General features: G+C 45.8%; 2 protein-coding genes and 1 long non-coding RNA gene across 10 annotated transcripts; 1 reads left to right on the forward strand and 2 right to left on the reverse strand.

Moving 5' to 3' along the window:
- Positions 1–1684: 1684 nt before the first annotated feature.
- mettl13 (methyltransferase 13, eEF1A lysine and N-terminal methyltransferase) lies at positions 1685–5578 on the reverse strand. Of its 2 annotated transcripts, none has more exons than XM_055944320.1 (10): positions 5193–5578; positions 4694–4966; positions 4419–4511; positions 3927–4302; positions 3606–3805; positions 3292–3481; positions 3032–3220; positions 2646–2852; positions 2356–2487; positions 1685–2186 (listed from the first exon to the last, which is right to left on the reverse strand). In XM_055944320.1, exons 1-10 carry the CDS (start codon positions 5343–5345, stop codon positions 1903–1905), a joined length of 2097 nt encoding a protein of 698 aa, XP_055800295.1. In that variant the 5' UTR covers positions 5346–5578; the 3' UTR covers positions 1685–1902. The 2 variants fall into 2 exon arrangements, with proteins under 2 accessions (XP_055800295.1, XP_055800294.1); XM_055944319.1 differs by having other exon boundaries at positions 3032–3223.
- LOC129869679 (uncharacterized) lies at positions 5246–13787 on the forward strand. 6 transcript variants are annotated; one of them, XR_008762009.1, is made up of 4 exons: positions 5246–5332; positions 7651–7754; positions 7919–8090; positions 12611–13787. It is a non-coding gene; the product is annotated as an uncharacterized LOC129869679 (long non-coding RNA). The 6 variants fall into 6 exon arrangements; XR_008762007.1 differs by lacking the exon at positions 5246–5332 and adding an exon at positions 5759–6107; XR_008762005.1 differs by lacking the exon at positions 5246–5332 and adding an exon at positions 6118–6497.
- On the reverse strand, positions 11072–24190 carry myoc (myocilin). Of its 2 annotated transcripts, XR_008762003.1 has the most exons (6): positions 22983–24190; positions 18460–18525; positions 17462–17563; positions 15617–15828; positions 14784–15444; positions 11072–11872 (listed from the first exon to the last, which is right to left on the reverse strand). XR_008762003.1 is itself a non-coding variant. In XM_055944321.1 (5 exons), the coding sequence occupies exons 1-5, from the start codon at positions 23452–23454 to the stop codon at positions 14872–14874; spliced, it is 1425 nt and encodes a 474-aa protein (XP_055800296.1). In that variant the 5' UTR covers positions 23455–24190; the 3' UTR covers positions 13357–14871. The 2 variants fall into 2 exon arrangements, 1 of the variants encoding a protein (XP_055800296.1); XM_055944321.1 differs by lacking the exon at positions 11072–11872 and having other exon boundaries at positions 13357–15444.
- Between the last annotated feature and the right edge of the window lie 3399 nt (positions 24191–27589).

The raw sequence follows: 27589 nt of genomic DNA on the forward strand, positions 1-27589 counted from the left end.
TCTGCACGCCCATTCATAGCTGTTAACAGAACAGATGGCCAGTTATAATATTGATTTTGCTTGACAGACAGGTAATATTCCCCGCCTCCAGCCCAGGCCTATTTAAACCACACCCACCTCGCAGTAACTGTCTCTCTTGTCCATGTAGTCTGGAGACTGTAACCATGCCACACGATTCATCTACTGTAAATAACACGGCTGCATTCTTTGGCAGTGAGAGAGAGTATGTGTGAGTGCGAGGCAGTGCTGTATAAAATCAGCTGTGGGTAGGGGGATCTTTATGCAAAAAATTTCAGATGAAAATCTGCCAGAAAAAAATATATATTCTAAAATATCTTGAAACCAACTATAAGCCTAAGAAAATCACTCCAGGGTTCATCATCAATAAACACCAGAGAAAAGTTTGAGAATAAAACATTTATGGATTCTGTTGGGACCAAGTACACAGAACAAAAATATAAACCCAACATGTAAAGTGCTGGTCCTATGTTTCATGAGCTGAAATAAAAGATCAGGGGATTTTTCCATATGCACAAAAAATATTTATCTAAAATTTTGTGAACAAATTTGTTTACATCCCTGTTAGTGAGTATTTTTCCTTTGCCAAGATAATCCATCCACCTGACAGGTGTGGCATATCAAGAAGCTGATTAAACAGCATGATCATTACACAGGTGCACCTTGTGCTGGGGGACAAAAAATGGCCACTCTAAAATGTGCAGTTGTCACACAACACAATGCCACAGATGTCTCAAGTTAAGGGAGCGTGCAATTGGCATGTTGACTGCAGGAATGTCCACTTGAGACGTTGCCAGATAATTGAATGTTAATTTCTCTACTATAACCGGCCTCACACCTGCAGACCACATGTAACCACACCAGACCCTCCACAACCGGCTTCTTCACCTGCGTGATCGTGGGTTTGCATAACCGAATAATTTCTGCACAGTCAGAAACCATATCTGAGAAGTTCATCTGTGTATTCGTCATCCTCACCAGGGTCTTGACCTGACTGCAGTTCAGCATCGTAACAGACTTCTGTGAGTGATGGCCACCGGCACGCTCTTCATGGATGAATCCCAGTTTCAACTGTACCGGGCAGATGGCAGACATGGCGTTGTGTGGGTGAGCGGTTTGGTGATGTCAACGTTGTGAACAGAGTGCCCCATGGTGGCGGTGGGGTTATGGTATGGGCAGGCATAAGCTAGACACCGAACAAATTTGCATTTTATCAATGGCAACTTGAATGCACAGTGAAACCGCAACGAGATCCTGAGGCCCATTGTCGTGCCACTCATCCACTGGCATCACCTCATGTTTCAGCATAATAATGCAAGGCCCGATGTTGTAAGGATCTGTACACATTTCCTGGAAGGTGAAAATGTCCCACTTCTTCCATAGCTTGCATGCTCACCAGATGTCACCCAATGAGCATGTTTGGGATGATCTGGATCGACGTGTACGACAGTGTGTTCCAGTTCCCGCCAATATCCATTAAACTTCACAAATCCTTTGAAGAGTGGGACAACAGTGCATTGGCCATAATCAACAGCCTGAAACTCTATGCGAAGGAGATGTGTCACACTGCATGAGGCAAATGGTGGTCACACCAGATACTGACTGGTTTCCTGATCCACGCTCTACAGATGCATATCTGTATTCACAGTCATGTGAAATCCATAGGTTAGGGCCTAATGATTTTATTTAAATCAAATGATTTCCTAATATGAACTGTAAATATGAAATTATTGCATGTAGCATTTATATTTTAGTTCAGTATACATCTGTACATTTTTATTTCATACATTATTGCATGTAGCATCTTGAGAATTAAAATTAAAAAAAAAAATAAAAAAAATAATAGTTTTTCACATTGTCCTCTTCTCCTCATGCCCCTCTCCCTCATGCCACCTTCAGGTCCTCTAGCAGCTCAGTTATGTCTATCTGAGGGATGCAGGTTGCTGCTCTACTGCTGTTCATGCCCAGTGCTCCCTGTAGAGTCTTCCCTGCCTTCAGCAGGCTGGGCGGGACCCCTGTCTCCCCCGTTCCCCTGGAGCACAGCAGCACCTCGTTGACCTCCCCCTCGATGCCCCGGGAGAGCACACGCGGGAACACACCCCGCACACGACCCAACACACTCTTCTTCAATGCAGAGTCACGACACACCAGGTTCAACATGAACACGCCTGGTGGGGAGGGGTGACAGAGACGGACAGAGGGAGGGTGTAATATGGTGAGATACAAGATACACCTCGATAAGACCTAAGTCTACAGGCTTGACAAATGTAACATTTTATATTTGGAAAATAAAGCAGAGTAGCTCCTTGAAAGTTATTAAAAAAACTTTTACTGTACCTCGAGGTGTCAGCAGATTGCCAACTCTCTCCAGGAAGGCTGTTTCTACAAAGGCAGGAGGAGGACAGCTCATCCCCAAACTGGGGTCCTTACTGTCCACGTCAAACATGATGACATCATAATGATGACCACCTAGACAGGTAAGAGAATAGTGTTAATCATGTGCATGCTCAAGGTTACAAATTTGCTCTTGAAGCAACCTTTTACTTTCTCCCTCCCACCTTAAATGTGTATCCGGAATCTCTTCCTCATCTCCCTCTCTAGTCCCCCCTCCCTCGCAGCACTCTCACCTTCTCTCTCAATGTTGTTAATGCGTTCCAGTCCATCTCCCAGTGTGACAGTGAGCCTGTCATCAGGTGTGAAGCCGAACCATCCCTGAGCCACCTCCAGCACTGCTGGATCCAGCTCCACCACCTCCACCCTGGCTCCAGGTACAAAGTCCCGCAGGAACTGGGGCAGCCCTCCTCCACCCAGTCCCACCAGGAGCACTGACACATCTACAGAGAAGTTATAGGAGACATTTGGCTGATTCATCAGACCTGTCGTGTCAAAAGACCAAACTTCCTGTAGGCAAAAATAGTGGATTTGAGAAAAAGTGTCAAACACAGACTGGTATTTGGCAGGTATGTGGGCACAGGGCAACTGACTTGCAGACAATGCTGGCAAATACACCTACCTTTGTTGTGGTCGGTGCCCACGCCTAGCATGGCGAGGCCAGCCACCATGACCCTGTGGTGGGCACAGCATAGATAGCCTTTGTCCACCTCCAGGGCGCCACCTGGTGTCTGGGATGGGGTTGTCATGGGGGGAGAGGTAGAGGGCTTGGCTTTCCTTCTGCTCTTCTTATTCTTCTGAGACAAGGCTGCTACTAAAGTTAAAGAGACGGTTAGCCACTGAACTCACCAAGTAATAAAAACTGTGCGTGTTTGTTCTCACCTGCTGCTGGGTTAGTGAGGCGGCTCTCTGACTGGACCAGTCCGTCGTTAGCCAGGAACACCAGTCTACGGTAGAGCTGACCATCCTCTCCTCTCACGTCCTCTACAGAGTACTGACCACTCAGATCACTGGTACCATGACTCACCACCTCCCTCCAACCCAGCTCACCTCCCACCGACAGGAACGGAACCTACAGGGGGAAGGACAGGGATGGAGAGAGGGAGATGGTGAAGGGGGCAAGATGATAGAGAAATTAGGAAACATGTATGTTTTTTTAATTACTACCCAAAATAGAATAATCACAACTTCCCTACTTTCTGATTGGCTGGCATCCCAGGGGGGGCAAGTTCCATCACCATGGGGGAGAGCTCTGATTGGACAGCCTGCATGTCGGTATACTCCTGTTCTCTGTGCATGGCCACGACAACCAGACGTCTGAAGTTAGCGCTAGCCGCTAGTTGGCCCCGCCCCTCAGCCAAGCCGTACAGCCAATCAGTCTCTCTGCCCTGAGGCACTGTCAGGGTTGAGACAGGAAGAGCCAGGTTAAGAATGCAGCCAAGAGCAGAAAGGAAAGACAAACATACCCATGTTTTTTCACCCAGGTGTGCCGATATACGACAAATCCTATCCCTCACCTATGAAGATGGCAAAGTGGTTGGCACGGGGAACCTTGGCACCAGGGGGGCAGTCCTGTACGGTGAGGGTGTAGCGGGGTCGCCCAGTGGGGGCGTGACAGAGGGTCAAAGAGGGGGTAGAGGACGCGTCTGTACCCGTACGGAGCCTCTGTCTCAGCATGGCGTACGCCTGGCGCTCTCTCACCACAGACAGCAGGTCTGCCACCACGGGAAGCCTCACGGGGGCACCATCCTCCCCTTGGCACATCTCCAGGATGGGCATGGGCATTGGCTTGCGGAACTTTGTGCAAACCAATACGAAGACAGGCAGAGCGAAGGAAGAGACCTCCTGGCTCTCCGGGTCACCCAGACAATGGAGTCTCACAGCCCAGCCCACCTACATTAACATTTCAATCATTTCGAAAATGCTCTTATCCTATCCTGAGTGAATTGAATTAAAGTAGGTACGGCAACCATCTATCACTATCAATGCATCTAACCTAAGCTTTTTACCTGGATGAAGTGCTCCACAGCCAGCTTGATGACACTCTCCTGGGCCAGAGTCACACAGACGTAGCGGCCTCCTATACCCAGGACACGGCCCACCTACACAAACACAAGGCATAAATGGTTTATTGCATGTGATTAAACTTTAAGACACATTTTACTAACAGATGTATGTATACCAGAATGTATACCACACTCCTGGAGTACTACTCTATGTGCAGGGCTTCTGGCTTTGTTAAACCATTTTATAATCCCTGTCAAGCTACTCCACACCAGCACACCTCAGCCAGCATCCTCCCAGCTAGAGCCCCCTCCTCCTGGGAGGCCATGGCGTCCAGTGTCCCCTTGTCCAGTGCAGCCTGGTAGCTTCCGTCCTCGTAGGGCGTCTGGGTGGCATCCACCATCTGGAAGGTCAGGTCTGGGCGCTGCTTGGCATTCTTCTGGTTCATGTGATTCACCACCGTCTCACTAATGTCAATGTTGGTCAGATGTCTGTAGCCAACGTCATACAGCTGCTCACTCAGCTCAGAGTTACCACAGCCCACCACCAAGACCTGGGACAGACGAGACAAGATACGCATGACTGTAAGTCGCGTTGGATAAAAGCGTCTGCTAAAGGACCCTGTCATTTGGATAGGAATTCTTCCGTGCGTCATATAATACAAAACTTACATGGCTCTTCAGTAGAAAGAATTTCAGCAGAAGACAAATTGACTGTGGATTCGGAACATTTTTAGGGGGCATTTTCCTACATGTCTGGTTGTCAGTGTATCTGCTCACCTTATCCCGCGGTTTGATGTATTTGTGCAGCACGCCACAGAGTTTGTTGTAGTCTCCATACCACTCAAAAGCCTTCTCTCCTCTCTTCTTGAAGAAGCGTTCCCAGTACTCTGCAGAACTGAACTCCTCGGCAGTGCGAGGTAGAAGACTCATCTTTGACACTTGCTAGATTTATATCAGTAGCTAGCTAGCTACTTGTAAACAAACTAACGTTAGAATACTTTCGATTAGCTTTGAACAAGCTAGCTAAGATTCAGGAACATGCAGGACATCATAACTGTCTAAAGGTAGCAATTGGTAGATTGTCAATTGGTCGAAAAACGTATTATCAAGCTAGAAATGCTTGGCTTTTCAGATCCCTTCCCCACATGGCATCTTCACCCGGACATTATTCCGAGCTGTACACAACTACATTTCGATTGGATAGCTATGAATAGGCGGAGTTCCTAGTCTAATGCTGATTTGCTGAGATTCTTGACAGAAGCCTGTCATTGTCTGATGTGGAATCGGATGCCTTTGCGGCCTGGCGAGTTCTGGTCCGTCGGTGATTATCTTCCGTACAACAAGAGGCATCAACATGGCTGTCCCAACAGGGAGATCTGTGGTCTTCGTGACTGGAAACGCAAATAAACTAGAAGTGGTGGCAGAATGGTTCACAAGAATCGATATTCCATGTAGAAAAGGCCTATTGTGAACATTAAACGTTACAGCGTGTGCTGTTTATTAGAGGCTTTACTTAGGTTCTAGCCATGGCAGCCAACCCCTGTGAAGGCATGGAAATGACTGACGGGGAATGTGGTGGTGGTTTTAGATTACACCTGTACAGATCAAATGGTTTGATAGCTGTTATTAGCCGCTAAAAATAGATTAAGGTTCACCACCTAGATTACGGAGACATAATTTATAGATCGGCAGGTAAGGGTGCTCTCGAGCGGCTATATGTTCTTTACCATTCGGCCATCAGATTTGCCACCAATGCTCCTTATAGGACACATCACTGCGTTCTATACTCCTCTGTAAACTGGTCATCTCTGTATACCCGTCGCAATACCCACTGGTTGATTCTTATTTATAAAACTATTTTAGGCCTCACTCCCCGCTATCAGATATCTACTGCAGCCCTGAACCTACACATACAACACCCGTTCTGCTAGTCACATTCTGTTTAAGGTCCCGAAAGCACACAGATCCCTGGGTCGCTCGTCTCTTCAGTTCGCTGCAACAAACACTCAAACTGGACGGTTTCATCTCAATCTCTTCATTTAAAGACTCAATCGTGGACACTCTTACTGACAGTTGTGACTGGTGGGTATAATTTGGGGAACGTTCCAACAGGAATCTGTTCCAAAAACCTCGTAAATAACAAGGATGCCAACAAACAACGCATACACCGTTGTATAGCGGCAGAATAGGATACCGGGTAGGGAGTGGGACATTTTGTTACATTTTTCACTCACCACGTTAATTCCGAAAAATGTCTGTCCTCACTCTGGTAGCCGATGGACAAACATTAAGAATAAGCTACGTGGTGAGTTGATCATGCTAATTTGTATGCGTTGTTTGTTGGCATCCTTGTTATTAACGACATTTTTGGAACAGATTCCTGTTGGAACGTTCCACAAATTATACCCACCCGTTGTGACTGCTTTGCTTGATGTATTGTTGTCTCTACCTTCTTGCCCTTTGTGCTGTTGTCTGTGCCTAATAATGTTTGTACAATGTTTTGTGTTGCTACCGTGTTGTTGTGTTGCTGCCTTGCTATGTTGTCTTAGGTCTGTCTTTATGTAGTTGTAATGAAACAGCAGGGAGCAGGTCTCGAACCCTCGACCTCCTAGCCCGAGGTCCGGCACGCTATCGACTGTGCCGCAAAAGCATGCTCGAGCGGCAGAGTCGATTTCCGCGCATATAAACCCAGGGTCTTTACACTACTCCCTCCTTTCAAAGAGCGCGTCCTCGCGCTAGCTTGCGACTTTACGTCTTACAGGAACGCGCTCACCGGCCAAGCACACGCACTGTCGTGGATGCGAGGTCCGATCACTTCCGACACCAGTGTAATGAAACAGCAGGGAGCAGGTCTCGAACCCTCGACCTCCTAGCCCGAGGTCCGGCGCGCTATCGACTGTGCCGCAAAAGCATGCTCGAGCGGCAGAGTCGATTTCCGGGCTTATAAACCCAGGGTCGTTACATAGTGTTGGCTCTTGTCGTAATGTGTGTTTTGTCCTATATTTCTACATTTTTTTAATCCCAGCCCCCGTCCCAGCAAGAGGCCTTTTGATAGGCCATCATTGTAAAAAATAATTTGTTCTTAACTGACTTGCCTAGTTAAATAAAAAAGGCCATAAATAGATGGAGATATGTGTTGTACAGAGATAACATGAACTGAGTTACAGAAGTTTTGCAGTCTGACTAAAAGTCCATGCTATTCTAAAATACTGCTCCTCTGTTCTCTGACCAACAGGTGATTCAGATCCTGGGGGACAAGTTTCCCTACAAACTAGTGTCCAAGAAGATTGACTGTGAGTGCACCTTATCAACGGTTCCTGAATAAACTGAAGCCAGAAGGTAAGCAATGACTCATACGCTACAAAGCCTATGTTCTGTATAAATGAGTACAGTTACTTACAGTAAATGTAAAGTTACCAATTATTATGTAAGCGTGTGTGAACATTTAAGGGCCCGGTTTGGTTCTAATGAGGAACTTAGCCATAAGATGTTTTTTTATATAGGATCCTATGGTTCTAATGATGAACTTAGCCTTAAGATGCCTTTGGGAAACCGGGCCCAGGTCTGTTTAAGATGCTGGCTGGGTTTGAGGACAAGTCGGCCTGGGCTCTGTGTACCTTTGCCTTCTATCCAGGGAAAGAGGAATCGGTACAACTCTTTAGAGGGATAACTGAGGTAAGAATATAACACACACACACACACACACATTGAAAATCTCTGCATGCTTGCTCTAATATACAGTACCAGTCAAAGGTCCAAACCTACTCATTCCAGGGTTTTTCTTTATTTTTAATATTTCCTTCATTGTAGAATAATAGGGAAGACATCTAAAACTATGAAATAACATGAAACAACTTGTAACCAAAAAAAGTGTTAAACAAATCAAAATAGATTTTATATTTGAAATTATTCTAAGTAGCCACCCTTTGCCTTGATGACAGCTTTGCACACTCTTTGCATTCTCTCAACCAGCTTCCTGAGGTAGTCACCTGGAATGCATTTCAATTAACAGCTGTGCCTTGTTAAAAGTTAATATGTGGAATTTCTTTACTTCTTAATGCGTTTGAGCCAATCAGTTGTGTTGTGACAAGGTAGGGGTGGTATACAGAAGATAGCCTTATTTGGTAAAAGACTAAGTCCGTATAATGGCAAGAACAGCTCAAATAAGCAAAGAGAAATGACCGTCCATCATTACTTTAAGATGGTCAGTCAATCAGGAACATTTCAAGAACTTTTAAAGTTTCTTCAAGTGCAGTCACAAAAACCATCAAACGCTATGATTAAACAGGCTCTCATGAAAGGAAGACCCAGCGTTACCTCTGCTGCAGAGGATAAGTTCATTAGAGTTACCAGCCTCAGAAATTGCAGCCCAAATAAATGCTTAAGAGTTCAAGTAACAGACACATCTCAACGTCAACTGTTCAGAGGAGACTGAATATTGATGATGGTCCCGGAGAGGATGGCTGCTGTTTTATTGGCTCTTAACCAACCGTGTTATTTTGTTAGTTTTTTCGCATTGTTTGTAACTTATTTTGTACATAATGTCGCTGCTATTGTCTCTTATGACGGTAGCAGCTTCTAGACATCAGAGCTTTTGGACATCAGAACAGCGATTACTCACCTCGAATTGGACAAAGATTTTTCTTTAATGAGTCGGACTGGAAGGATATACTCCAAACACCTGAACAGGCCCTCATCCCTGTCATTCGCAGGTGAAAGAAACTTAGATTTTGTGGAACGAGATCAGGGTGCCTTGTGAGGATCAGGCGACGAGTGGCTAATCTGCCTTTGCCATCCGTACTGTTAGCCAACGTTCAACCAACAGAACATTACAAACTGTAATATCTTATGTTTCACCGAGTGGTGGCTGAACGATGACATTAATAACATACAGCTGGCTGGTTATACACACTATTGGCAGGATAGAACAGCAGCCTCTGGTGGTGGCCTATGTATATTTGTAAACAACAGCTGGTGCACGATATCTAAGGAAGTCTCAAGGTTTTTCTCGCCTGAGGTAGAGTATCTCATGATAAGCTGTAGACCACACTATCTACCTAGAGAGTTTTCATCTGTATTTTTCGACGCTGTCTACATACCATCACAGACCGATGCTGGCACTAAGACCGCACTCAATGAGCTGTATACCGCCATAAGCAAACAGGAAAACGCTCATCTAGAGGTGGCGCTCCTAGTGGCCGGGGACATTACCTCATTTCTATCAGCTAATCAAATGGCTACTCAGACTTTTTGCATTGCCCCACCATTCTACGCTGCTGCTACTCTCTGTTATCTATGCATAGTCACTTTAATAACTCTACCTACATGTACATATTACCTCAATTACCTCGACACCGGTACCCCCTGTATATAGCCTCGCTATTGTTATTTAACTGCTGCTCTTTAATTATTTGTTACATTTATCTCTTACTTTTTTTTAGGTATTTTCTTAACTGCATTATTGGTTAAGGGCTTGTAAGTAAGCATTCCACTGAAAGGTCTACACCTGTTGTTTTCGGCGCATGTGACATATAAAACTTTATTTGACTCTGTGAATCAGGCCTTCATGGAAGAATTGCTGCAAAGAAACTTCTACTAAAGGACACCAATAAGAAGAAGAGACTTGCTTGGGCCAAGAAACACGAGCAATGGACATTAGACCGGTGGAAATCTGTCCTTTGGTCTGATGAGTCCAAATTTGAGATTTTTAGTTTCAACCGCTGTGTCTTTGTGAGACGCAGAGTAGGTGAACAGATGATCTCCGCATGTGTAGTTCCCACCGTGAAGCATGGAGGAGGTGGTGTGGGGGTGCTTTGCTGGTGACACAGTCAGTGATTTATTTAGAATTCAAGGCACACTTAACCAGCATGGCTACCACAGCATTCTGCAGCGATACGCCTTCCCATCTGGTTTGCGCTTAGTGGGACTATCATTACTTTTTCAACAGGACAATGACCAAACATGCCTCCAGGCTGTGTAAGGGCTATTTGACTAAGAAGGAGAGTCATGGAGTGCTGCATCAGATGACCTGGCCTACACAATCACCTGACCTCAACTCAATTGAGATGGTTTGGGATGAGTTGGACCACAGAGTGAAGGAAAATCAGCCAACGGTCAACCGAATCATTTCTAGTCATCTCTCATCCTTCCAGGCTTTTTCTTCTCTTGAAGATTGCGATTGGCAACTTTCATAAATTAGATGCATTACCGCCACTGACCTCATCCGTCTTTCAGTCACCCATGTGGGTATAACCAATGAGGAGATGGCACGTGGGTACCTGCTTCTATAAACCAATGAGGAGATGGGAGAGGCAGGACTTGCAGCACGATCTGCGTCAGAAATAGAACTGACTTCTATTTTAGCCCTGGCAACGCAGACGCTCGAAATAATTGAATAACATAGATTTCTAAATTTATTTTGCAGCGCTCGCACCGGGGTTTGCGTGGTCTGGTGTGAATTTCATCAGCAGTGGATTTTATACGTTTCAGTAGAAAAGGGCGGTTCCATGACACCGACGTAATGTCCATGCTCACGTGGGCGTGGCCATTGATTTGGTTAACTTTATATGAAAAACCCATACTCTCATTTAAAGGTTAACATCACATGACATCTTTTCACAAATAGTTTAATGTTTAATCACATACGTTTCACAATATTTAGATGTAAACCTGACAGCTGGGAAATGTACAGGGAGCCACGATCTACACCCAGAAAAGGCCACATCAATCAATCAAGTTTATTTTATATAGCCCTTCGTACATCAGCTAATGTCTCGAAGTGCTGTACAGAGACCCAGCCTAAAACCCCAAACAGCTAGAATGCAGGTGTAGAAGCACGGTGGCTAGGAAAAACTCCCTAGAAAGGCCAAAACCTAGGAAGAAACCTAGAGAGGAACCAGGCTATGAGGGGTGGCCAGTCCTCTTCTGGCTGTGCCGGGTGGAGATTATAACAGAACTATGCCAAGATGTTCAAAAATGTTCATAAGTGACAAGCATGGTCAAATAATAATCATGAATAATATTCAGTTGGCTTTTCATAGCCGATCATTAAGAGTTGAAAAACAACAGGTCTGGGACAGGTGGCGGTTCCATAACCGCAGGCAGAACAGCAGCAAGGCCAGGCGGACTGGGGACAGCAAGGAGCCACCACGCCCAGCAGTCCCGACGTATGGTCCCAGGGCTCAGGTCCTCCGAGAGAAAGAAAGAGAGAAGGAGAAAATTAGAGAGCCAAAATGTTCATAAATGACAAGCATGGTCAAATAATAATCAGGAATAAATCTGTTGGCTTTTCATAGCCGATCATTAAGAGTTGAAAACAGCAGGTCTGGGACAGGTAGGGGTTCCGTAACCGCAGGCAGAACCGTTGAAACTGGAATAGCAGCAAGGCCAGGCGGACTCGGGGCAGCAGGGAGTCGTCATGCCCGGTAGTCCTGACGTATGGTCCTAGGGCTCAGGTTCTCAGAGAGAGAAAGAAAGAGAGAACGAGAGAATTAGAGAAAGCATACTTAAATTCACACAGGACACTGGATAAGACAGGAGAAGTACTCCAGGTATAACCAACTGACCCTAGCCCCCCGACACAAACTACTGCAGCATAAATACTGGAGGCTGAGACAGGAGCGGTCAGGAGACACTGTGGCCCCATCCGAAGATACCCCCGGACAGGGCCAAATAGGAAGGATATAACCCCACCCACTTTGCCAAAGCACAGCCCCCGCACCACTGGAGGGATCATCATGACACTATTTTGACGAATCTCAAATATAAAATATATTTTGATTTGTTTAACACTTATTTGGTTACTACATGATTCCATATGTGTTATTTCATAGTTTTAATGTCATCACTATTATTCTACAATGTAGAAAATAGTAAAAGTAAAGAAAAACCCTTAAATGAGTAGGTGTGTCCATACTTTTGACTGGTACTGTACATGTCTTTTATCTGAACTGTTACATTGTAGAGCCTGGAGGCCAAGAGACTTTGGATGGGACCCCTGTTTCCAGCCAGACGGATACGACAAAACATAAGCAGGACTTAATGCAGGACATTTATTTTACTAGCAGGAGTCTGGGTTTATGCAGCAGACTTTACCTGTCTTTATTGAACCAATTGACGGAAACTAATGATAGTGATTATTCCCAGTTTCACTGATGATTTGTAAATTTTCTCTCCTCTCTCTATCATCCATGTAGTTATGCTGAGCTACCCAAGGAGGTGAAGAACACCATTTCCCATCGGTATCAGGCTCTGGCAGCCATGTCTGAACACTTCTCCTCTCAGGACAATGGCACACCAGACAGCAAGAAGAAGAAACGGCTATTAACCCCTGATCTAGCATCAGATCACATAACCATTAGAGGGATACAAAATCTGACCCTGTATCAGTGGTGGGGCAACTTCTACCTACTCTGACTTATGGGTATCAGAGTCTGAGCCAACCAAACAGTTCTGATGTTGAATTTAGATAGTGGTGCTTTTGATACAGTGGTTTAGGTTAGTATTGTGGAGTAACTACAATGTTTTTAATCCATCCTCAGTTTTCTGCTATCACAGCCTCATGCTGAAATCCCTGAGCAGTTTCCTTCCTTTCCGGCAACTGAGTTAGGAAGGACGCCTGTATTTTTGTAGTGACTGGGTGTATTGATACACCATCCAAAGTGTAATTAATATTCGACCCATGCTCAAAGGGATGTTAAATATCTACTTTTTTTTATATTTACCCACCTACCAATAGGTACCCTTTGCGAGGCATTGGAAAACCTCGCTGGTCTTTGTGTTTCAATCTGTTTTTGAAATTCACTGCTTGACTGAGGGACCTTAAAGATCATTTTATGTGTGGTGTGCAGAGATGAGGTAGTCATTCATGTTAAACACAATTATTGCATCCGTGCAACTTATGTGACTTGTTAAGCATATTTTTACTCTTGAACTTACTTAGGCTTGCCAAAACAAAGGGGTTGAATACAATATTGACTCAAGACATTTCAGCTTTTAATTTGTACACATTTCTAAAAACCTAATTCCACTTTGGCATTATGGGGTCTTGTGTGTAGGCCAGTGACACAAAATCTAAATTGAATCGATTTTAAATTCATGCTGTAACACAACAAAATGTGGGGAAAAGTCAAGGGGTTTGAATACTTTCTGAAGGCACTCTATCTGCTTTCCTTAAACTGGAAGAACTCAAGATGTGTCCTTTGTCCAACCTGGATTATGTGGGTTTATAACCAATACTTTTTGCTTTAAAGTGCAGACTCCAAACCAGCACTATACTCATACTGTATGTCTGATGTGTTACTGAGGCTGGTTCTGTGAGTGTGTATGGAGTGCCCCAAGAGAAGTGTATAATAAACCATAAACATTCTGCCATCCTTAGTTTTATTTCTCTTTACGGAAGGAACACAGTGAATGTTTTCTCTTCTGTTTCTCACACTTCAATTCCCTCCTCTCCACTCGTTTCCCCTCATCACCTCGTCTTGTCTCCCCCTTCTCTGGTGAAGGTCCCATGAGTGGACGTGTGTTTTATTGTGGAAATCATTCATGAATGCAGCTGATGGGGAAAACCACTGCACTAACACATCAACCTCCACTAAAATGGAGTCGTCAGTCACTATTGACCTGTGAAATAATGCTCTTTATAATTGGCCTCTTTGGTCCAAGGCCTTCCTTCTGTGTTCACAGACCTGAAAGAGCTGAATGGATGGAAGCAGTGGATGGATCAGGGCTATTTGGTGACTGAATCCATTTCTTCCCCTTCTTATGATAGTAAAAGGGTATGAGACTGAGTTATCATCCTAGAATCTAGAAGTTAATGATTTTTACAGATAACTATATTATTTAGAATAGATCATCCTTATTAGACCCTGGTATGAATTTGTACATCATTTAATATAGAGAAGTACAATGCACAGGAACATGCAATATTTCAATAAATGCTGAGCTAGAGAGCAGCAAGTTTGTCTCTGAAAATGTTTCCTACTGGGGGGAGAGGCACTATGTACAGGACAGGGTGGAATGAGTTTTATACACAGTACACACTTTAGACCTTGTATGATCATTGATGTTTGAGAGCAGTAGACTTGATAATGTTGGCTTTGCCCCCAATCCCCTTCTCAAAACTATACATGAAATACAATAAAAGCACTACTCTGATGACCAAACAGTAGAAAAATAATTCCTCTATAAACATATGTGTGGACCGTGCCACAGCAATTGCCTTTCCACAGAAACAAGATACCTGCAGGGGGTTCCATTCATAATGCAATTTGCTAGAATCCTTTTAAATCTCAATCACTATAGTGGCCAGTTATGGTAACTACTAGGCCTATGCATTGATGAAGGTGGTGAATAACACTAACAACTTACCACCACACTAGCTGCTCTAAAGCTGTCAGGCTTTGAAGGACAGACATTGAAAGTCTTTGGTTTGTATGAAGAGGCCTCCTCAGCTCCTCTACTGGCGGCCCAGCCTGACGTCGTAGGACACGATGTGGAAGTTGTCCCAGGCGAAGAGCTTCCTCTGGGCATGGTTGTAGTCCACCATGCTGTTGTAGCGGTACTTATTCCTGAAGGGTAGCGCCACCTCCTTCCCCTGGCCTGTAGCTGTGTCAAACATAAAGTTGATGGTGGTGTTGGGAGCCGTGTAGCTGGCCACTGTGTACAGACGACCACAGATGACGAAGGCGTTAGCCACGCTGGTCTTCCTGATGCTGGTCTCCCAGCTCCTCTTCACCGCCAGGCTGTGTGGGTCCAGCTGGGACACCACTATGGCTCCTTTAGCCTTGTTGGTGCTGTAGACAGCCCACAGGCCCTGCTCGTCCACCCCCAGGTCCACATCGGTGTAGCCCCCCCAGGAATAGGGGAACTGGCCGTGGAAGCCGGCGTGGGGCAGGTCTCGGCGGGAAGCGATGCTCTCAGACACCAGGTCGTACCTCAGCAGAGTGCGGCTGCGGCGGCGCTGGTAGTACAGAGAGCCGCGGTACAGAGTTGCTCCTGTACTCTCCACTGGCTCCGGTAACAGCAACACCTTGTGATAGATAATGATAATACAGTCTGGTCAATGGTCACACTTCACATTATACCTCAATATGTTATCATGGTTAAGGTAAAGGTTGGTTAGGGGGAAGGTAATCTGATACTAGATCTGTGGTTAAGGTTAGCCTCTAGGACCATCCCATGCCAGTCAGTCAGTCACCCACCTTGGAGGGGAAGCCTTTAGAGAGCTGATCCATGTCTTCGTAACCAAAGAGCTGTCTGACCTCTGACCCCACTGTATCAATGCGCCACACCATCTTCCCTCCATAGGGCGCCACAGCTTCTGGGTCCTGCATCCACACCCCGTATTTACCAGCTATACTGTCAGCCTTACGATGAGACACTGGCTCACCTATTGATATCAACTCTCCACAGCCTGTGAGAGAAGGGGAGAGTTAGAGACATTAAGAGAGAGATGGGGAGGGCAGATAGAGACATTAAGTGAGAGATGGGGAGGGGGAGGGGGGGCAGTTGTTAGAGGTGTCTATTTTAGACTATTGAGATGCACCCTGTAAGAGAGAGAGCGAGACAGAGAGCGAGAGAGTGACATTTGAAATGTCTTTATTCTTTTGTGAGTGTAATGTTTACTGTACATTTTTTATTGTTTACTTCACTTTTGTTTATTATCTATTTCACTTGCATTGGCAATGTAAACATATGTTTCCCATGCCAATAAAGCCCCGTAAAGGGAGCAAGTGAGAGAGGAAGAGGTGTGTGTAGAGATGATCTGTAGTAAATCATGTTGTTGGATAGGGGGATGGAGGGAAGAAGTCATGGCTTCTGAAAGATATGAGAGATGATCATCAGTCAGTAGAGACACCTAGTAGGTCTACAGCGTGTTGGTTTGACATACCCGATGAGTGTGTGTGTGTGGTACAGAGTTAGTAAGGCAGCAGCTGATCAGATGCAAGAAGGAATCCTTCACCACTTCAAGTCTCTCCCACAGAGAATGATCAGGCTGCTGTAAATGTACCAATTCCTAAAATACCTTCAGAATATTCAAGACAGAATGGTGTGTGTGAGGCAGAGAAGGGGGGGTGTAACTCTGGATGTAAGGTTAAATATAAATGTGTTACAGGCACAGCCATCACTGATATTAATTATTCCAGCACACACATTCATTTCAGCATGTTTATTTTGTTGACGTTTCAGTCTTTTTCAAGATGTGACAGAAACAGCATGTAACGGCTGGTGCTCTCCTCATCCTCGGATGAGGTGAGGAGAGAAGGATCTTCAGACCAAAACGCAGCATTTGGGAAATAAGCCATCTTTATTATAAATACGATGGCAACACGAAACGAAACAAAACACTTTCAAAACTACAAAACAAGAAAACGACGTTGACGAAACCTGAACATAAACTTACATAACTAAACATAAACTCACGTACAGGAAACAGACGACATCGAAACGAAACGAAACAAACAAACGCTACAGTCCCGTGTGGCACGAACATACATACTGACACAGGAGACAATCACCCACAACGAACACTGTGACAACGCCTACCTAAATATGACTCTTAATTAGAGGAACGCCAAACACCTGCCTCTAATTAAGAGCCATACCAGGCAACCCAAAACCAACACAGAAACAGAAAACATAGAATGCCCACCCAACCTCACGTCCTGACCAACTAACACACATAACAACTAACATAAATAGGTCAGGAACGTGACACAGCAACGGAAATGTGCCGAGGTAAACACGCATGATGGAGATAATCTTATCATAGATGTGCCACTCAGTGTGTTCAGAGAGCTTCAATGGATCTCGCTCCCTGTCAGGCACTAAATATACAAACACATGCAGTCTCTCATGCTCTGGTGTTGGTATTTGCCCTAATATTTGCCCTGGTATTGCCCGGGTATTCTGTGGGTCAGCTGTATGGGGGAGAGGGGGTTACTGTGTAATAATAATGGGGCTCTTGGGATCGCGTCAGGTTAATGAACTATTTGATACTCCAGGTGGGTGTTCAGGACAGCTGTGTGTTCAGGTGTGTGTCTCACCTGTGCTGTCCTCTGGGCCCTCAGGACTAGGAGCAGGAATCTCAGTCACCTCAGCCTTCAACTCCTGGAGCACTGGATTACCACCATACTGCCATGCTGGGTCTGGAGTGAAGAGGGGGGGTTACAATGGAACTCTGCAACATTGGCTATGCTGGCCCGAACAAGCCTTGAACCATTGTCCTGGCACAAACTGGCTACATTTACAGATAGGATAGCTTTACTACAAATAAGCGGTTCTGGAAGTGCACCAGTTATGATCAGTACAAGTGCAAAGGTTGCATCACCCTCACTGCAGGAGGACCTGGAGACCCAGACGTGTGAATGCCTGTTCGGCGGTTGTGTTTGTGTTGAGTAAGCCCTGGCCTTTTGAACAGGAGGACCGATAGAACAACCAGAGAGCTACTGTGGCAGGGCGGGTGGACAGCTGTTCCTCCAGCATGGCAGTGGACCAGGACCAGAAAGGTTTCTTATCTTCACAACGACATACAACCTAGATTTCCTGTGCCAGTCCTCATCCTGGTGTGTAGATGGGTCATTCATTAGGGGCCCCACCTTTGTTTCAGCAGTTGTACACCTTTTCGGGGCTGCAACAGTCAACCGTGATTCTAGCAGCCTATATCTTACAGCCCTGCAACAACAACAGGCTCTGAATGAACCTCAACTGGACCAGTACTTCGCTGGCAACCTACCATCACCAGAGAGAGTCTGCACTAGCCTGGAGAAGGAAAAGCGGCTTGTGGGAGACTACCACAATCTACCCCTGATGGATTACCTGCGACACATTGACACATTCCAGCTGCAGGTGTGATAACTGCATCAAACCAACAATCACTAAAAAAAAAAAAAAAAAATCTCCTGGCACATTTGTCCATGACACTGGACACTATCTTCATTGTGTACTTTTTACTTTTTTGTTAAGCTATATTCATTCTGTTGAAATAAGATATGTACACGAACATGCAAACACACACTCAATGGTATTACAGAAGATGCCATACCTCTCAGGCTGCCAGTGTCCCATTGTCTTCCAGGTCTGGAAACCAGGTGAGAGAGAACACCAGCACCTGCAAACACATACTGGATTTAGAATCACACACAATAGTCACACTGACGGCACCAACACTGACCATGCAATGACCATTGAGGCCAGAGCAGCCCACATCAGCCAGCCATGAGGTATCTCTGTGTGTGTGTTGGGAGGGGGTCTGTGGCAATACTACTGACAGCAGGTAATGTAAAAAAAACACTCCTGGGTGGATTCCCAGCTACTGTGGAGTCTGCCGGGCTGTTGGATGCACACACACATACACACAACCTTCAGTCATGGAGCCCCCCGCCATCTGCCCTGCTGCCACAGATAGAGATTCCTCATACCAGTTTAGTTCAACTAGAACAACTCCAAACACTAGCCCAAGCCTCACCCACTGTCACGATTTTCACCGAAGGTGGCTCCTCTCCCTGTTCGGGCGGTGCTCGGCGGTCGTCGTCGCCGGCCTACTAGCTGCCACCGATCCATTTTCCTTTTCGTTTGTGTCTGTCTGTTTTTTCTTTACACCTGTGTCCTATTAGTTAATTTCGGTGGGTTTATTAATCTCCGCTGCCTGCTATTCTTTGTGCAGGATTATTTGCTATTGTTGCTCTGTTAGGGGTGCGTGTTTGTGCCACGGAATTTTCTTTCTCACGGTCATTGTACCGTTTTGGACTGTAATTAGGAGTAGAGGTTTCTCCTCCGTGTGTTACGTTACTTCCCTGTGTGTGGCGACTTCGTTTGGGCGTTTCCCTCTACCTGTTGTTATTGAGTTGGGACTTCTAATAAACGATTGTGCTACTGGGACTCCCTTGCTCTCCTGCACCTCCCTCCACTTAGGAGGAACGTAACACCCATCAATCCCCATCCCCTCTGCGCCATACCCTCTCTTGCTCCCTTCAGTCTTTCAGCCCCTCAGACAACCATTACAATTGATAGTTTTTTAATGCTTCAGAAGTGTTGATAAACAGCAGCTGTGACTGGTCTACAACAGTGATGAATGCTAATGTGTTTACAACCTTGTAATGGTACAAGGCATGTGTGTGAAGGGTTTACAGGATCCTAAAGAGCGATAATGATGCAGAACGTGTTAGCCTTAGCATCTGGAAACTGATGTTGATTTCCTCTTTTGATGAAGAGAGTGGGTGAGGTTGGGGTAAAGTTGGATGAGAAGGAGGAGGAGAGGTGTGGGGTTTGAAGGGGGGAGACCAGGGCTAAGTTCAACAGGCACAAAACAGAAGAAAGGGGTTTTGAAATGGAGGAAGTACAGCCTGACCTTGCACAATGAGAATGTTCATTATCATTTGCTTCTGTTCATGCCTTGTATGGCCAGAGTCAATGGATGCTTTCTGGGTGGATGAGTGTGGGGAGAGGAGGGTGGTGGGGTGAAAGGGGTAAGGGAGGGTGAGGGAAAGAGTCTTCCTTCCCTGAACTACATAAGTGTTTCCAGAGGGCCAGGTCATTCATCATCTGAGGTAAACAAGAGCATATTGTCTCTCTCTCTCTCTCTCTCTCTCTCTCTCTCTCTCTCTCTCTCTCTCTCTCTCTCTCTCTCGCTCGCTCTCTCTCTCTCTCTCTCTCTCTCTCTCTCTCTCTCGCTCTCTCTCTCTCTCTCTCTCTCTCTCTCTCTCTCTCTCTCTCTCTCTCTCTCTCTCTCTCTCTCTCTCTCTCTCTCTCTCTCTCTCTCTCTCTCTCTCTCTGTGTGTGTGTGTGTGAGAGAGAGAGAGAGTATGGGGAATGGGGGGTGGTGGGGTAAAAGTGGTAAGGGAGGGTGAGGGGAAGAGTCTTGCTTCCCTGAACTACATAAGTGTTCCCAGAGGGCCAGGTCATTCAGCATCTGAGGTAAACAAGAGCATATTGTTCCTCTGGCTGTGTGTGTTGGATATCAGGGTATATCCGGCAGAACATCAAGACCCCCAGACTGAAAAACCAAAACATATGAACACACACACATGCACACTCTCTGACAATGGCCCAATCAGCCCTAACCATGTGCTATTAGAGTTATTAGAGCTAAGAGGAAATAAACGACTCTAATTTGGTTGAAGGCTGCTCTGCTCTGCCTCCCTCAGTCTCAGTTTCTCAGCACGTGTCGGTCCACCTGAATGTTGCTGTGTAGCAGAGCTGTTCTTGGATGCAGACATGCTCACAATGGGTCTCTTGCTTTGGCTGCTGTTGATAACATCTATTTTACAACAAAGGTATTTTCAGAACGCATTAGAAAATGAATGTAATAAAATATATTTAGGGAGATGTGAGTCAGTCGCTACAGATGATTTTAGAACCAATATGAAACCCACTTCATATTTCAGTTCACCTGGTTAACCATCAGAAACAACCTCATCTTCTATATACCTAATTCTGACTGACCAGCCCTAGCTACCCACTATATAACCAGGAAGTCCCATTGAGTTAAACAATAAAAGGAGACATGAATAAAGCATGGCCTGTTACAGGGCCAGAGAGGTGTTCTAATCTTACCCAGTAGGGCCCACAGTATTTCAACTGGTCCAGTAAAACTGGGCTCTATCAGCCGAGGTCAGCTGGGGATTTATGTTGTGTTTGTTGAGCGGATGGGCTGTTAAAATCAAGGACCCCTTACCAAGGACCCCCAAGGACCCCTACCATACCTCACCACACATATGTGAGCACACACACATGCACATAAGCACACAAACACACAAGTTGAAGGTAGTTTAGCGAGCCATTGCTAAATATCGTTAGCGCAATGACTGGAAGTCTATGGGAACAGATTCATCTGAATCTGGGTAAGTCAAAAAATTGCTTAATTGCCAAAATTGTGCAAAATTCCTTGGCAGAAATACTGAACGTGTATTTTATTATTGTCATATTTTGGGAGTGGCAGAATATGAATATAGAGGAAACACTGTAATTGTTTTACTTTTCACTCTTCTCTTCCCTTTTCATGTTTCCTTCTCTCTGGCTGTGATTTGTTTTCCGTATGCCTGTCCCCTGAGTGTGTGTATTTGTGTGGAGCTGTATTGTGCTCCCCCAGCATTCTATCTGTATGTTTCAGCCTGCAGGTGCTTACATGAGGATCTAACCAGATGCCACAGAGCCATGCAGGGAAATATATTAACTCCTTTTAGGGCTGTAGTGCAATAGGGCAGCTCCAATAGGGCAGCTCCATTAGGGCTGCTCCAACAGGGCAGCTCCAATAGGGCTGCTCCATTAGGGCTGCTCCAATAGGGCAGCTCCAATAGGGCAGCTCCAATAGGGCTGCTCCACTAGGGCAGCTCCAATAGGGCTGCTCCATTAGGGCAGCTCCAATAGGGCTGCTCCATTAGGGCAGCTCCATTAGGGCAGCTCCAATAGGGCAGCTCCAATAGGGCTGCTCCATTAGGGCTGCTCCAATAGGGCTGCTCCATTAGGGCAGCTCCAATAGGGCTGCTCCATTAGGGCAGCTCCATTAGGGCAGCTCCAATAGGGCAGCTCCAATAGGGCTGCTCCATTAGGGCTGCTCCAATAGGGCTGCTCCAATAGGGCAGCTCCAATAGGGCAGCTCCAATAGGGCTGCTCCAATAGGGCTGCTCCATTAGGGCTGCTCCAATAGGGCTGCTCCAATAGGGCAGCTCCAATAGGGCAGCTCCAATAGGGCTGCTCCAATAGGGCTGCTCCATTAGGGCTGCTCCAATAGGGCTGCTCCAATAGGGCAGCTCCATTAGGGCAGCTCCAATAGGGCAGCTCCAATAGGGCTGCTCCATTAGGGCTGCTCCAATAGGGCTGCTCCAATAGGGCAGCTCCAATAGGGCAGCTCCAATAGGGCTGCTCCAATAGGGCTGCTCCATTAGGGCTGCTCCATTAGGGCTGCTCTGAGATAGGGAGGTGGTGTATGGGATGTTGGCAAAGGAGGATTTACGGTTTTACAAGACACACACACAGAGTCGAGCATCATCAAACCTAAGGTGAGATGGAGGTGAGACTGAACCCCCCTCCCCGGGTAATGTAGGAGGAAGTTCAGGGAAGCACCATCATAGAGAAGGCTCTGGTCGTAAATACCAGACTAATCCTGTCTGTCGCTGGCTGTCCTCTAGAACCTTCTCCCTCCCTCTGCTCTTTAAAACAGACCGATAGCTGAGAAACCTGACCCTACTTCTGCATCCTTGCTTGTGTTGCCCAAACACAGACATGTACACACACACACACACACACACACACCCACCCATATGCACACACAGGTCTGTGGCGTCATGTTTTTACTCAGCTCTTCCAGTTAACTCAGAATCTCCTGACTCACTATAAAACCACAAGACACAGGATCTGCAGCAAAAATAGGTCTCATAGAGAGAATGGAGAACACTTGCAGTTACAACACAGTCTGTCTACAACACAGTCTGTCTACAACACAGTCTGTCTACAACACAGTCTGTCTACAACACAGTCTGTCTATGATGTTTGCACCACTTAATCAGGAATCTTATGAACTTCCGACCCTAGCAGAAGAGAGAACAGACAGAGAATGTTGTTACTCACCTCCGGCAGGTCGCAGACCACTGTCCTGTAGTGGGATGCTGGGTGGCAACAGAGGGTGTTGTGGGTAGCAGGGTCTGCTCTGCAGTCTCTCCGTCTCTCTCCTCATCTCCTCCATCCTCCTCTGAAGCCCCTCCACATCTCTCTCCAAATGCTCTTTCTCTCCCTGCAGCAGGATCCTCTCTCCCATAGCCTGGGTAAGAGCCTCCTGGAGACCAGCCTGGGACTGGGACCCAGCCTCCCCTCCAGTCAGCCTGGCCACCAATACCTCCAACAGGCTGAGTCTAGCCTTGAGCCCCTCCATCTCTGGTCCTCCGGAGACTGTAGGGGAGCAACTGGTCTCGCTGGGGCTGGGCACGGTGAAGGTGTACTGGCAGCGCCCGCTGTGGTCGTTCCCCCTCCAGAGAGTGGCACGGTCCTGCCCCTCACTGCACCCCAGCAGACAGAACACACACACGCTAAGCAGCAGCCACATGGTGGATACAAACAGCTACACACACAGATGTAGACTAGACGTGGTTCTTCTGCTCTCTCACGCTCTCTCTCTTCAGGGTCTCTCTTCCACTACTCTGTGTTTCAACCCTTCTCTTTTTTCTCTAGCTGTGATAATTGCCCCTTCTATCTCTTCACCTAGTTCTTTCCCATCTGTCTTCCTTTTCCTTGTTTTTCTCAATGTGCTACAGCAGATTATTGTTCTTATTCTCTGATTAGTCTGTCTGTTTTCTTGCTGCTGCCTGTCTGTCTCTTCTTTCTGTTCCGGTCTGTTTGTTTCTCAGGTCAGGGTCCTCAGGTCTCTGAGTCCCTCTCAACAGCTCAGGGATATTTATACAATCTGTGAAGGAGGGAGAGGAAAGAGAGGAGGTGAGTAAGGAGAGAAGAGAGGAAAGAGAGAGAGAGGGGGAAGGAAGAAAAGGCGGGAGAGATGGGAGGGGTGAGGACTGTTTGTGTGTTTTCACATGCATGCTGGTGTATGCATGCATGCCTGGGTGTGCGTGTGCACATGCAAAGAGGGTAAGCAAGGAGAGAATACAGGCTCACTCTTACTTTCTATATCCAGTAGCACTCCCTGTCAGCTATGACAGGGCTGGGCTATCTGTAGCTACGTGAGTAGCTGTCTGTAGCTGTTTGATCCCAGGGATAGGGGGGCATGGCAGGGGAGTCTCCACAGGGATGGGAGGGGTAGCTGGGCCTTGAGGGGTTTGAGTTACCATCCCATAAAGACGGAGAGCCCCCATAGGGTGCCAAAATGTGATGCAAGCAGACAATTGGTTTGTCATAAAAGAGACTGATCACTACAAGACTCCTGACCCATGCTGTCCAGATTCCAATTGCCAGAATGAAGGGCTAGACTTATGAGTCAATCGATAGCTGAATTACTTGTGTGTGTGAGCATGTGTGTGTGCGTGTGCATGCATGGGTCTGTGTGTGTTCACCAGATGCTTTTCCACTCATAGATTTTAAATTTGTAGTTTAATATAACATGAGTCACACACCTGCTCTAGACTTTTCTATCGCTCTCTACCCCTCTCCCTGTCAATCCCTGTCTTTCACATAATAACAGACACACAAAGCTCCTACCTACCAGACTGAACTCTCGCTCCCTCCTCACCCTCATGTGATGCATTGTTTTATGATCCCTTGTTCATTTTCAAATTGAGCTCAAGACTAGAACACACACATACATACATGCACACCCTGGAGGAGTCTGAGAAATGGGGTCAGGGGTCATATAGCTCAATTGGTACATCAGTCAGGAAGGCTGGCGTTGAAATACTCTCTTCCACAAAGCTCTCTCTGCCTCTCAGGCAGGTTGGTACAGGCCAGCTCTGTTTCTAATGGCAGGATGTTTGTTAGCCTCAACCCCTGATTGGTCAGGAGATTGGTGGGGTTTGCATTTCATTAGCTAGATGGATTTGGTATGTGTTTGATTAAGGAAGCCAGTGATTTGGGGTCAGTATTATTAGCATGGGCACATCTTTCCAGAACCAATTTCAAAGGGTCAAGGGGATGAAAGAGATGAGAGATAATGTAGGGAATAGTTAAACCCCAAATCTCTTTGCTCGTCTGTGCAAGTCCTGGCTGGTATTCTCTCCATGTTGTCACCCTGCTGAATATGTACGTAGTACTGCTGCTGTAGCCAACAGGAGTGGTGAGTGTCAGACTGGGTTGTTGTGATGCTGATTTATTCTCTACTACTTCCTCCAGGTAGCCACATCCATCTCCCTCCTCCTACTGTCTGCCCCATCCTTCAGTGTCTGGTTGTGTGTGTGTCTGATTCCCCAGTCCCTCAATAGGCTCATTTGTCCTGTAGTGAAAAACAGGAGGTTGGCAGAGCAGAGTCTTACCCAGCTACTATGTCTCAAATGTTTCTCTCTTTACCGGTATATGACTGCTGCTTTGTCTGGATTATGACATCATCCAGCCCCAACTGGACCAAAACACATAGTCCTGCCAAGGTGTGTGTGTTGGTAACCCATAACAAGTTGTGTGTGTGTGTGTGTGTGTGTTGGTAACCCATAACAAGGTGTGTGTATGTGTGTGTTGGTAACCCATAAGAAGAATCGCTCTCTCTGAAGAGGTATAAAGAATATGAAGAGCCTGGGGTCACAGAGCTGGAAGCTAGAACCAGTAGTCATCTATATGACCGTACGTACAACTTTCCACTGTGTCATTGACTCTACATTTACAAGTGTGTGCCAGGTACAGTAGTAGTGAGATGAGAGGCGCAGCAGGAACACTAGTATAACAGTCAGTCAGGGCTTTAACTACAGAGAGCTTTGAAAGTCACTAATAAAAAGGGCCAATAATGAGATGAGAAAAATAGCAGCAGCACTGTCTCCACACACACACGGCCTCTGACATGCCAGCCCAAAGAGGCAAGATGACACAGGAACCACCTCTCTGTCCCAACGATCACCTCTCTCTTCCAACCGCTCCTCCTCTCCTATCCACCCATCCCTCTCCTCCCCACTACTCCGTGTCACATAAACAAGACCAAACCAGTCGAATACAGATATCCTTTAAAATAATTTTATTAGCTCAGAGAAACATTACAGTAGTTCACAGTTTGTCAATGCCAGAGTATAATACATTATTACAGATCAATATCTACACCTCAAATAAATGACATTACAAAACAAAAGGTATGAAGATGTAGGCCTTATTGTATTGTGCAGATATGCAAGACGCTGTTGTCATCACACTAGGCAGTGTTACCCCCAGTCGGTGTGTGTTTCACAGCCCATAGAGTCATTGTAACTCATTAACCAGCACTCTTCCAGACACATAACAATACAAACTAATACCATTCAAATTAAAACAAATTATGCCACCTGAGTCCCCACCCCCTCAGAATGTATGGGTCACCCAAATCTCTCCCTCACACACACACTAGCAGTGGTACTAGACAGCTATGACCTCCAGCAGATGCAGTGGAATGAACAGTGTCTGTCCCTTAGCTCCTCAGGGTTAATGGGAATAGCAGCAGACATTCATAAGCTTCATGTTAACCATCCAGCAGAACTCAATATCACAGAAAAAATACATCATACACAATAGAATTCACCCATCTAGAGATAGACAACTAACCTAGCATTACCAATGAGAAATTAGATCAAGTGGCCAAGCAGTACCACAGGGAAAGGGGATACCTAGTCAGTTGCACAACTCAATGCATTCAACCAAAATGTGTCTTCCGCAATTATGACCCAGTGTGCCGTACTAGGTCAGTAGGACACACTGTGTTCCAATTAGGCTTGGTATACCGTATAATGTGTTATTTAGAAATAGCCCCGGGATGATTTTTCAATACTGTCAATACTATTTCTTTGAAGTTTTTTTATTTTTACAAATGTGAATATCTGTAGCTACTTTTTAAGTAAATCCCTCAAGTCAACTTATGCAATACGTTAGGAGATAAAGACAAATGTGATCTTCATTTCACCTGTCACATATTTTTCATTATGAAGCTTTTCGGTAGTCCCCAGCCACATGGTGTTTGTTTACAAGCACACAATGAGGAGAGACCAGAGCGTTGTGAGTCACTCACTGTTGTTCAGCACAAACCAGGTGATCTAGTTACAGTATGTAATTTACAACTAAATGTTTGCCAGCGAGATATCTTATGACTATTAAGTTAACTATTAAGTCTAAAATGTGGCAAATGCTTTGGTTTGCTAATTTAGTAGCTAGTTAGTTAGTTAGCTAAGTGGTTAACTTCTTCCAAAATAAAGCTTTGCTTGGTAACAGCAGAAAATCCCTTCCCGGATCAAGATCCTTGCTGTCTAAGATTTGTTTTGTGCGTGCAACAAACTGTGACTAGCATTTTTTAGTTATTTATATAACTTTAGTATTTAGTTAGCATTCTATATGGGTTTTACATGTACTTGTTAGCATTGCTAACCTTCGGATTACAGAGGCAGAGTTGGGTTTGAAAATAGCGCTCCTTGGGTGCCGGTATTATCGAATATCCTGGTATGGCTCAAGGTTTGTATGAAGGTAGGACAGTCTGGATACAGCCCAAGCCTAGTTCAATACTCAACAGTGGCTTCCTCTCACTGGCTAGTACCTATCCTACTAGTGTCTGAACAAGCTGGGTGTAGAAAAGGAAA

The sequence above is a fragment of the Salvelinus fontinalis genome, chromosome 14 (assembly GCF_029448725.1).
Source record: "Salvelinus fontinalis isolate EN_2023a chromosome 14, ASM2944872v1, whole genome shotgun sequence".
NCBI lineage: Eukaryota > Metazoa > Chordata > Actinopteri > Salmoniformes > Salmonidae > Salvelinus > Salvelinus fontinalis.